The sequence below is a fragment of the Natator depressus genome, chromosome 19 (assembly GCF_965152275.1).
Source record: "Natator depressus isolate rNatDep1 chromosome 19, rNatDep2.hap1, whole genome shotgun sequence".
NCBI classification, from domain to species: Eukaryota; Metazoa; Chordata; order Testudines; family Cheloniidae; genus Natator; species Natator depressus.
The window spans coordinates 13,054,734-13,067,149 of record NC_134252.1 but is presented as its reverse complement, the minus strand read 5'-3'; the positions used below and the strand labels follow the sequence as shown (position 1 = coordinate 13,067,149).

The 12,416-nt window shown below is 53.3% G+C and overlaps 1 protein-coding gene across 6 annotated transcripts in view; it reads right to left on the bottom strand.

Moving 5' to 3' along the window:
* The window catches only part of PTPRU (protein tyrosine phosphatase receptor type U), a 309,921-nt gene that overhangs the window by 92,200 nt on the left and 205,305 nt on the right, over window positions 1–12,416 (bottom strand). For all 6 annotated transcript variants that reach the window (XM_074934544.1, XM_074934543.1, XM_074934545.1 and 3 more), the window contains exons 12-14: window positions 11,211–11,484; window positions 8,169–8,205; window positions 1,253–1,391 (exon numbers count right to left, since the gene is read on the bottom strand). In XM_074934544.1, the coding sequence (XP_074790645.1) occupies window positions 1,253–1,391; window positions 8,169–8,205; window positions 11,211–11,484 (450 nt within the window). The remainder of the gene's footprint in view (window positions 1–1,252; window positions 1,392–8,168; window positions 8,206–11,210; window positions 11,485–12,416) is intronic.

Below are 12,416 nucleotides of genomic sequence, written 5' to 3'. Positions count from 1 at the left end.
CCCAATGCACAGCTACAGACTAGGGACCGAATGGCTAGGCAGCAGTTCTGCGGAAAAGGACCTAGGGGTTACAGTGGACGAGAAGCTGGATATGAGTCAGCAGTGTGCCCTTGTTGCCAAGAAGGCCAATGGCATTTTGGGATGTATAAGTAGGGGCATAGCGAGCAGATCGAGGGACGTGATCGTTCCCCTCTATTCGACATTGGTGAGGCCTCATCTGGAGTACTGTGTCCAGTTTTGGGCCCCACACTACAAGAAGGATGTGGATAAATTGGAGAGAGTCCAGCGAAGGGCAACAAAAATGATTAGGGGTCTGGAACACATGACTTATGAGGAGAGGCTGAGGGAACTGGGAATGTTTAGTCTACAGAAGAGAAGAATGAGGGGTGATTTGATAGCTGCTTTCAACTACCTGAGAGGTGGTTCCAAAGAGGATGGTTCTAGACTATTCTCAGTGGTAGAAGATGACAGGACAAGGAGTAACGGTCTCAAGTTGCAGTGGGGGAGGTTTAGGTTGGATATTAGGAACAACTTTTTCACTAGGAGGGTGGTGAAACACTGGAATGCGTTACCTAGGGAGGTGGTAGAATCTCCTTCCTTAGAAGTTTTTAAGGTCAGGCTTGACAAAGCCCTGGCTGGGATGATTTAATTGGGGATTGGTCCTGCTTTGAGCAGGGGGTTGGACTAGATGACCTCCTGAGGTCCCTTCCAACCCTGATATTCTATGATTCTATGATATTCTATGATTCTGACTGCTTAAATACCAGTCTTGCGGGACACACTGACCCAATTCGCTCAGGAAACAGTCAAAACTGGGCAGCAGCGGGGCTGCAGGCCAGGACAGAGTGAATGGGCAGATCTGGGTGTGAGGGACTGGAGTGGGAGGCAGGCCAGAAGAGAGGTGCACCAGCTAGCTGCTGTGAGGCACGACTGCACGTGCAGGGGGGCTGAGGGTCAGGACCGAGGGGCATCGGCAGAGCTGGGGGTGAAAGCAGAAAGGGCTTCGCAGAGGATGCTAGTGCAGGCACAGGCCAGGATTTTGGCTCAGCCCAGTTGCAGGGGTGGATTTCGGTCCCCTCCCCATCTCTGGCTCTGACCGATGCGGCTGTCGCTGGTCTCTCACTGCCTGAGCACAGACATTCACTCAGGAAAGACAGAGGAGCCATGCTGGGAGGAGTAGAAGGGCCCAGGGCGCGAGGGAGCTGCCAGCTGCAGCACCCGCCCAGGAACGAGGAGACAGTGATTTCCTTACCCTTTTCGAATGACGACAATGATCGCTCCAAGAAGGATAATCAAGACAACCAGCCCCCCAGCACAAATGCCCAGGATCAGGCCCATCTCCTCCGAGTGCTGGGACACCTCAAGGGGACGTTTGCTCTCTTTGCAGGCGGCTGGAGGGGAAAAGCACAGAGGAGAGGGTCAGAAATCAGCTCTGACCTACTTTCTTGACAGCTGATTTTGGCAGATCCCCCCCCCCCCACACACACACACATGCAAAAACTCCGCCACATGCACACAGACAGCATGTGCACACATACGCAACACACCTCTCCCCCCACAAACACAGCCAAAAGATCCCCCACACGCACACATATACAACACAACCTCACCCACACGCTAAAACTCCCCCAATCAGATTTTATGAGCAAATGTACACGTGTGCATGTACACACACACACTAAAGCTCTGCCACATACACATAACATGCACACGCGCACACACACACACACACAAAAGCTCCCTCACATCCACACAGGTAACGTGTGTGCATGCACGCACACACACACACAAAACAGCTGTACTCATGCACCAGAGTGCTGAAGGGGACAGACACAGACACACACTCTCACACACACACACACAGAGTGGTGCGCATTCAGAAAACACTGGGACAGGATTCCTGCTGCCTATGGCTTCGGAACTGGGACCCAGAGGGGGTGGGCTGAGTGCCCTTTGTAGCTAATAATGGAGTAGAAGGACTCTGGACCCTGCCCTTGACTTGGGGGTGCATCTCACCAGCGCTGTCCTACGTGAGACACATCAAACAGCCTGTCCTCCCCCATCATTCGGAGCGGAGCTGTGCACGGAAGCCTCATTGCCAGAGAAGGAAACATTCGCGCCCGTTTAATGTTCTACCAAACAAGCTGATCTAATCCCACATTAAATAAGGCTGTTTGATGTTCTGATCCAAACAAACAATCCAAGAAGTAACCACAAAAAACTATCAAATAGCCGATTGTTGTCAGAGAGACCCTACTGCTCCTCCTCTCTTTGCCCCGCACCCAGGCCAGGCTAAGCCCATCACTGTCCCATAAATTAATTCATTGCCCGCAATCGTGCAGCTGTTGTGTTGATTTTGTAAAACTGTTCTGTCTCCTCTGTGGATCGATGACACAGCTGGGTCGCTGAGAGTCTTTGCTACTTGGGCAGAGTCGGCTCAGTGGGATTGGTCAGCTGAATCACATGGCATTGTTCCTGTTCCCAGACGGATGAACATGGAAGCACTTTGGGTGCAAAGTCCCAGGCATGCAGTTTTAAGGTTTATGTTCTGCAAATGCTCCTGTGTGTGTCTCTGGCATTTGTTCCTGGAAAAGCTCCCATGCTTGAACATTAACAGAAAGCAAATCTGGACATGGCCAAACCCCTGGCACTTAAATCCCAGGGGGAAGGGTGGATAGGTCAAGGTGGATGGATTATTTAGAAGCATGTGTAAGCGGGGGAATAGTCCCGCTCTTGTGGGGAAACTTTCCTGGCTTCTGCACTACCCCGGTGAAGTGGGCTAGCGAAAGGATCTGAGTCCTCGCTCCCACTTCCTTTACCCAGTGGCCTCCCTACCCTTGAGGACTCCCCTTCCACTCTCCTGTCTGGTAGAGTCCTCGTAACCCCAACAAGGCTGGGCCCAGGATTCCTGGGGGGCCCGACCCCAACCCTGCTGTGGTCACCTAGGACAGGGGCTAGGGTGTCCCCAGTCCGGGGTACTCCCTCTGCACTGGGCACTTCTCTGACCCACTGACCATTACATACAAGTTAAAGCAAATTTATTTAATCAACAATTAATTTTTAAAAGAATAAGGAAAAATGGGAAAGGTTAAAGGAAACACATCACCCCACTCTGTGGCAGGGAACGTCACAAACAGTGTCTCTGGAGTGTCAGGGCAGTTCACAGTTTGTTCCTTGTAAGCCCCAGGCCTTCTTCTCCAGCCCTGGCTGTGCTGCAGGGATGCTGTGGGTTGGACACTTGCTCTGGTGGTGGCCATACGCTCTCAGGCTCTAAGTGGTAGGACCCTTCTGCCCAGTGTCGCCCCCACCCTGTCGGGGTTACAGTCCAAGCCCGGCCTGCAGAGCCTCTTGGCTGAGGCGTCTCCCTGTGCTGGGCCCGCTGCCCAGGGTCCCCCTCGCTCTCCCCAGCTGCTCACCGCACCCGGCTCCGGACGGCTCCAGCCCCAGCTGCACCACTCGGTCTCAGCACTGCTGCTGCTGCCTCCAGCTCCCTGGGCTGCTGCTCTGGCCCCTCTGGCTCTGGTTGCTGCAGCTCTGCTCCCAGGACAGGTCTGCTCTGCAGGCTGCTTCTGTGACTCTGCTCCCAGCACTGACCTGCTTCCTGGGCTGCTTTTCTGGCCCCTCTGGCTCTGGTTGCTGCAGCTCTGCTCCCAGGGCAAGTCTGCTCTCCCTGGGGTGTGCCTCTGGCTTTGGGGCTGCAGCTCCACTCCCAGGACAGGGTCTGCTCTCTCTGGGGCGCTTTTCTGGTCCCTCGGGATCTGGCACAGCTCTGCTCCCTGGCTTAGCTTGGGCCCCTGCTTGCTCCTTAGCTCGGCCCCACTCTGTCTGACCCAGGCAAATCCATCTCACATGGAGGACAGGTCCTCCCTGGCCTCCTGACTCCCTGATTAGCCTGCTCGCCCTGTCATTCAGGCTGGATAGATGGGTCAGTTTATTGGTTGCACAGATGGGCTGGGTAGATGGGTCGGGTAGATGGGCTGGGTAGATCGGTTGGGTAGATTGGATGGGCTGGATAGATGGGTTGGGTGATTGGTTGAGTAGATAGTTGGGTGGATGGGCTGGATAGATGGGACTGGTTATTGGTTGGCTGGATAGATGGGTCGGGTGGATGGGCTGGATAGATGGGTCGGGTGGAAGGGCTGGATAGTTGGGTCGGGTTATTGGTTGGGTAGGTGGGTCAGGTGGATGTGCTGGATAGATGGGTCGGGTGGATGGGCTGGATAGGCAGGCTGAATGAGTTGCTAAGGCAGGGGTGGGCAAACTTTTTGGCCCAAGGGCCACATCGGGGTTGCAAAACTGTATGGAGGGCCAGGTAGGGAAGGCTGTGCCTCCCCAAATAGCCTGCCCCCCCATCCGCCCCCTCCCACTTCCTGTCCCCTGACTGCCCCCCTCAGAACCTCTGACCCATCCAACCTCCCTGCTCTTTGTCCCCTGACGCCTCCTCCCGGGATCCCCGCCCCTAACCACCCCCCGGTACTCCACCCCCATCCAACCCCCCCTGCTCCTTGTCCTCTCACCACCCCCTCCTGGGACCCCCTCCCTAAAGGACCCCCAAGGACCCCACCCCCTATCCAACCTCCCCTGCTCCCTGTCCCCTGACTGCCCCAACCCTTATCCACACCCCAGGCCCCTGACCACCCCCTCTCCCAGAATCTCCACCCCATCCAACTGCCCCCAGCTCCCTGTCTCCTGACTTCCCCCTGGGACCCCCTGCCCCTTATCCAACCCCCTCCACCCCCTTACCATGCTGATCAGAGCAGCAGGAGCTCGCAGCCCCGCCGCCCAGCTGGAGCCAGCCACGTCGCTGCGCTGCACGGCAGGAGTTTGCAGCCCCGCGGCCCAGAGCACTGGTGGCGCGGTGAGCTGGGACAGAGGAGGAGGGGCCAGGGGCTAGCCTCCCGAGCTGGGAACTCCGGGGCCGGGGAGGATGGTCCCGCGGGCTGGATGTGGCCCGCGGGCCGTAGTTTGCCCACCTCTGTGCTAAGGTATACGAGTCAGATGGAGGGTTCGGTCAAGGGATCAGAAATCTGCAGAAGGTTTTTCTGCAGCATTCGCCCACCTTTCCATCCCCCACTGTCCCTCACATGGAGGCACTCCCTGCGTTTTGGCTATTGGCAGCTCCCATCACTTCATTTGAACTTTCTGCTCTCGGCCTAAATCTCCCGGAAATTTTTTCTCTCCAGTCTCCCTAACCTGGACAGACACAGCGGCACTTCAGCCACTGCAACCTCCTCTGATGTAGCTCTCACACCACATGAAGCGTGTGGGGCAGGGCCAGGACGCTCCCTGCTGCCTTCTCCTGGTGATGCTGGGGGTGTAACCTCCACAATGCATCACTCTCTGGCACGGCCCCGGGGTGCCTTGCTTCTGCTCTCTGGAGGACTCCTCACCGCGCTCTCCCTCCCCCTTGCTTAGTGTGCTTTAAAAGGACGCTATCAAAGTTACCAGGCCAACAAACTGGCGCTGCCAGGATCACAGGCAGAGCCAGGTTACATGCACGTAAGGCTCCCTTCTTGCCCTTCCTGCGGGGCGCCCGTCTCCCCCTGCGTTGCGTGACAGCAGTTCAGAGGAATGAGAAGAGCCCTGTTCCAGGAAGCACTGCACTATGCAGCTAATGGCGAGTTTCGCCCCCTTCCCACGCTTGCACCAAGTGGGGTTCATAAGCCATGAGAAGGATGCGAATGTGGAGAGCGGGGGCGTCCCTGCATGAGGAGCTCATGGAGCAGCAATAAACACCAGACCGCCGCTTCTCACTCTCTCGGGGAATGCTCGCCTCCAGACGCCTCTTCCAGCTGAATCAGTGTCAGGCCTGCGTGCGACACCCCTCTCCCCCTCCCCACACACACAGCCCACTCCAGTGCTGTCACCCAGGACGGTTTGCCTGCTGTGCATCTAATGAGGGTTTAACTCCTGCCTCTTATCAGGATGATTGCATTTTCATTGCACTTCTGTGGCTCCCGCCGCGCATTGGCAGGGGCAGAGGGTGCTGTACAAACACAGTTATAAGGACGAGGAGGATTATTAATAAACTGTTATGAAGCAGGCAGCCAAAGTAGAGGCAGGGGAATAGTGCCCCGCCCCTGGATGCAGTTATAAATCAGCCTGTAAATCGAGTCTCATTGAGAACACTACCTGAGAGTGCTGCTCACAGAATCCGAATACAGGACTAAGGCACAATGTGGGAACGAGGAGTGTCACAGCTGAGACTAATAACCCATCCCGGGCACTGCTAATCCCCAATCCTGGACATTGTTACTGTAGCCATCTCAGTTCCAGGAGCTGCCAGTATCCATGCCGTCAGTACACCCCTCTCTGAGCCCGGGAGCTGCCCATCCTGTCCCAGGCAGTACACCCCTCTCTGAAGTCGAGAGCTGCCAGGATCCAGGCCCAGGCAGTACACCCCTCTCTGAGCCCGGGAGCTGCCCAACCCCAATAGTAGACAAGGATACATTCCCTGATCTTAGGAGCTACTCCAATCCCAGCTACTAACCCCTCTCCATTCAGACTCCAAGACTTGCCAATCCTCAATCCCACATACTAAACCTCTTCCCAATCCCAGCAGAGGCCACAAACCCGGCCTCCCTTGGACATCTCCCACCCTGAGCCCAGGTGCTGAGCCCTCGCCTCGCCCCCAGTGCTCATGCAGGGTACCTCCTTTGCAGAGGCACCACTGGTGGCTCAGCCGCAGGGAGAACAGAGTGGGTATGTTTTGTACTCAGTGCCCCGGGCCCCGGGTATTTTATCAGCAGAAAAAGAGGAAAGAAAGACAGGGTCTTGAGAGGAAGGCCCCAGCATGGGCCAATGCTGATGGCTCCCTCCCCCTTCGGCTGCCTAACGACCATCCGGCTTACACTTCTCTCACCCGTCCAGAACCCTCCACTCCCACTACAATCCCCATATGCCTGGCTGGCTCAAGACGACTGGAGGATAGCCCCAGGACATACCATCTTCCTCAACAAATCGCATCTCCCTTGCTGACCTTGCCAACCCAGACCAAACAAAGGGTCTTTCCTCCCATGGGCCAGGCCCACACATCCCACCTGAGGGCTAAGCCCCTAGTCGCTGGCTGGATCTTAGCTTGTCTTTGCATTGTTCCACACCAAGCTATGAATCCCCCTGCTCCTTTTTTAATATGCTACGCTAGCCACACGCACATGTATGCCCATTTTTCAATTCCCATCGAGCCAGGAGTTTAGCTTATTTTATTACATATTTTTCCCCTTCCTTGAATCCAATAGGGAGCAAAATATATTCGTCGAGCACAAGGAATTTTTATTAAATGCACGAGTCCCCAAAGTTCAATCCCCCTGAAAGAACAAAGCATTAAGTTATTTGTTGAAATTCCAAAAGCCAAAGAGCGAAGCTGAAATATTTCCCCAATCAATTTCACTCACAAGAGTGGCTCCCCATCACTGCCAGCAACACAATTACCCCAGTTAATATCACCCCTGGACTATATCAATGCCAAACATGTCCAGGGTTTATACCAGCCAAGATCAATTGCAATATTCACAGCTTTAAAGGGATGCTGGTCAGACGGCCTGAAATCTGATATGCTTGATTTTTTCCCCCCACAAGACCCACATATCACTCCTTCCAAAACAAATGTTTTAATATGCTGCTTCAGAGGTGAAGCATGGGCTTCAGGTTAGGGCACTTGCATGGGAACCAGAAGACCTGCCACAGGCTTACTGCATGATCTTGGACAAGTCACTTAGGCGCTCGGTGCCTCAGTTCCCTGCCTGTGAAAAGGGGGTAATATACTTCCCTTCTGCCCTAGCTGATCTGTTCAGAGTAGACGCTCTTCACACGGGGTCTCCCACCCAGCACAATGGGATCCTGATCTTGAGCAGGGCCTCCAAGTGCTACCATAATAATAATTTTATTTTAAAAAATAACCACTGCCAGAAGCAAGAGCAACCCTACAACAATAAACCAGAATGCACATCCCTCATGATCAACCCTACAATAATAAACCAGAAATGCACAACCTAGCCTTCATGAGCAACTGTGCAACCACAAAGCATTCTTCACAGCCCGGAATTCAAGAGCAACCCTACAATAACAAACCCAAACCAGTGTGTGGAGTCCCAACCTCAGTGCAACAAAGAAATGGAAAAGCCAACCTGCTGAGCACAAGTGACTGGGAGGTACAATGGGAGTCTTACCTTTGCGGGCGATCCGAATGCAGTTCAGCCTGGTCTCCTGCAGAGAGAGAAAAGATTGGGAGGCTCAGAATTCAGCAGGGACATGGAAACGAGTTCATCTTCAATGGTTCTGCTTTCAGCGGGGAAGCTAGGACAAAACTTGGCCAGTCAGTTTGCTGAGCTTTTTCACAATGAAGCACTGGGACCCTTTTCACATGAACCACGGATATGCTGCTGGCTGACGCACCTGGCATACTCTGTACCAATGCCAATGGGTCTCCCTGATATGCCAAGATGTTCGGTGTTTAATTGTCGATCCATCAGCTTCCCCTACATTAGCCTCTCAGAGCCCAAGTGCAGGGAGTTCGACAATGCACTGGAGCCTCTAACCCATGCAGAAGGAAAGCCCTGAACTGAGCCCAAGGATGGGCTAGATGGGAGGGTCCCAGACGGACTAATCCACTCTGATTTTTGTGACCCATCATCTGGGCTTCTGACCATCATTCGATGGGAAATGGGATGATCTGATGGTGACGCTGGTACCCAGCCTAGGCTGTGAAATCAACAGGGCAAAGAACAGCCCCAGGCCAGCCTTTACTGAGGAGTTCTTATAATAGGGCTGGGTGGAAATGTTCTGTTGCGTGGAAAGATGGGTTTTCAGCTAAACAAATTTTTTGGCAAAAAAGTGTCCCCTTCCCGTGGAAAACTTCAGATTTTTCACTGAAAAAACAAATGTTCCAAAACTGCAATATTTTGGCCCCAAACCAAAATATTTCAATTTGGAAATGCTGCTGTGGTGGCTCATGGGAGCTGTAGTTCACTTGCCTCATGTGTCCATTCCCTGCCATGGCCAGTGCTCCACAGCTGGACTGCGTCACCTGGGGTGCGCCACGGACAGGGACTCCCACAGCGGATGGCCTCCATCCACAGTGCATCATGGGAGATGTAGTCTGACCAAGGAGCCTGACCTATCGGTGAGAATGGAAGCACGAGGCACCGGAACTACAATTCCTATAAGGCATGGCAGTGGTATTCCCCATCAAAATATTTTGGTTTTCTGCTGAAATATTTCAGTTTTCTACCACAATGTTTTCACATTCAAATTTGTGCAGAAAAATCTAATTTTTTTCTGGGGAAAAAACGCCCATTTTCCAACCATCTGTACTTTACAGCTGCAAGGAGGTGTCTCTAGTCCCACTACAACTGCATTCACAGTCATTGCTCAGCCATTCTCAGATGCCATCGTGCCCAGACGATACCAGATTACATTACAGAGACACTGTAATACTTCCTCCTAAACCCCTCGGTCCTTCTAGCCCGCTGATCCCTGTCATCTCAGCTTGGCCCACCGGGGCCTTACACTCCACAAATTAAGCAAATAGTCTTCTGTTGACTCAGACAAAAAGGTGCAGTCAGCGTCAGGCCCGGCCAGGCCAGGATTCTTGGGTTAAGCCTTTCACCCCATGCCAGCTTTCTTCAGAATTGGCCTCTGGAAGAAGCAGCCAGCCCTTTTTATCCTGCCTGCTGGGCCCTGATTGGTTTCTGCCCGCTCCCAACCCTTCTAGCCGCTGGAGGACTGATACTCATTGGTTCTACCCGCAGCTGATCCTGGGTGGCCTTTCTAGGCAGTTCCTGGAGGATTAAACTTGGTGCTGTTTTTCCTCCAAAGGACACTTTGTTTGGGTGGGGTGCGTCACAGTGGTGGGGGGGCAGCAAACACCTGGTACACCCCCCATCACAGTCGTTTTCCCCTTTATAAGTGACTTTATACATGTTGTACAACAGGATCCATAGGTGATGCTATTCTGTGCCCCATAGGTTCTTACACCACCCTCAGCACCGTAACATCTCAGCCCCTCCCGCTTGCGCATTAAGTGACATGAGTAACATCTGTCCCGGGTGGATCATCCACTCTCCTCCTCTCCCCGGGGAGAAAGTGAGTGAGCAGTGGAGTCCTTCAGGACAACAGGAGTTGTAAGTGAGGCTTTGTAGGCAAGATGGGAATGAAATAGGCAGTGCCTAAGCCATCGGTGCAGGACGCTGATGGAATTACACCTGCAGTGGCCTGAGCTTATTGGGTGTTATTGATATGATATTCCAGGGTGCAGTTTTCAAAGGTGCCAAGGGGACTTGGATACCTAGGATCTAGGCCTGGGTGTTAGAGAGAGTTAGGCACCTAACTCTCATGGGGGTTCGGTGCTGACTCCAACTCCCTTAGGGAGCTTGAAAAATCTCAGTCCCAACCTCTAACCTGCCTGGATCCCAGTTCTGCTATCTGATGCTCACAGGCCAACCCATATAGAGTCTGCATGGAGTCCCTCCTGCACGGATCAGATGGCAGGATCAGAGCCTTGGCCGGTTTGAATCCGAGTTCTCTTGCCCTAATGTGGCACTCCACTTCCCTCACTCGCTGGCAGTGGGGTGAGGCCATGCACATACCTACATAGGGACTGATCCTGGTTCCGGTGAAGCCAGTGGCAAAACTCTCATTAATCTCAATGGGAGCATGATCAAACACATTGAGAAAATGATAAGGGAAGTTACTCCCCTAACAAACATATGCCGGAGAGACAGGATCTCACCCGGGGATTGCTGAGACAACCAGGGTCTGACTGAAAGGCTGCTTCAGAGAAACAAATCCAACAAACCACCCCCCTTAGAATTCTGTTCTGTCTGGATTTTGACCTGCAGGCCACCTTCCCAAAGGGTGGTGAGTGCAATACTTGGGAGCACACTGACCTGCACTGGGAGTGCAACACATTTATTTGGACTTTGCAACTCTCCCCGAACATACAGTCAAACAACTACAAATTGGTACAACCAACTAAAGTGCCTCCCTTGCAATGAGGCGGTAACTGGGCACAAAGGCTAAAAATGCAGCTGCTGATACGCTTTGAAAATTTGGCGTGGGATGTCTCCCATTCCCCACGATTCCCATGAAAGCCACCTGCTCTGAGTCCTGCCCTGATCACTTGAGCGGAGGTGCCAGCATTCGTGGCAGTTCCCACTCAGGAATGCCCTGGCACCAATCCCAACCACGGAGGCAGCCAGGCAGCTACTCACCCCTTTCAGGTTGCTCATGGCCTGGAAGTAGATGAGATAAGCCTTCTTGGGCTCCAGCGGGGGGTTCCAGTACCCGCTGTATGTCTGGTTGTCCCCGACGGTGAAGGGCTTGGCTTCGGGGAGGCTGTTGGGAGGCAGCTCAGCCCCAAAGTAGTGCACAGAGCCCCGGGACACGGCATCGTCAAAGGTCAGCGGCACCGGGAAGCAGTCCTGGCCCCCCAGCTCCCGCTTCATCTTCTTGGGCCGCTCTTCCTCCACGATTACCTGGTAGGTGCTGGACACGTGAGGTGGGGAGGGGAAGGCAGAGACAAAAAGGACGTGAGCCCAGGAGTTTGGCTTTAAAATGAAGAACTGCCTCTCCCCTGTCTCATGGCAGTCTGGGGACCACACTCACACTCACAGCCCCCTGCAGCATCACGGGTGGTGGGAGAAAGGCAGCTTGTGGCTACAATGCACCCTGGGGACATGCTCAGCCTGTAACTGCAGACTGGGGACCAAGCTGGTCAGCTGCAGCATGTGTGTGCGAGTGGATTTGATTAAGGAGCTCTTCCTATGCACCGAGCAGAGAAGGCGGAAGCACAAACAACCATTATTTTTGTATCCATACAAAAGAAGAGACTTATTGGATGTATTTAAAATGAATGTTCATTTATGCAAATTAGTTGTGGCCACAGGGCACCTGGCATGTTGGCATTGAGCCTCTGAGCAAAGCTAAGCCTGAGGACCCTGCCCTACTTCCTTGTAACTGACTGGCAGTGTTTGTCTGAAACTCCCCACTACTCTATTGGCAGGTGCTGATCCTGCTGGCAAAGGGTTAAATGGGTTCTGCCGACTCATTGAGGCAGGAGACGTGCCACCTTATCTGGATGTAAGGTAGGTGCTGAGGGGAGGAGCTCTAAGAACAGGATTATGCTGATCTTTCTGTTATTTTACTCATTTCTTTGTTAATAACACCAAGATCATAAACCCCAGGAAGAGGATGAATTTGGAGTCTACGTACTGTGAGGATCATGTTTCAGAACAGCTTGGGAAAGGCACCTGGTTGCCCCCACTGTCCTAAAAAAGCCACATTCCCATATGAAAAATCCAGGGAAGGAATCTTTCCAACTTGAGAAAACATCTTGTGTGCAGAACAACCTCCCACCTGCTAAGTGCCTTTAAATCAGGCTCCCTCCCCTACAGGAAGAAATGCACTCTGGATATAAT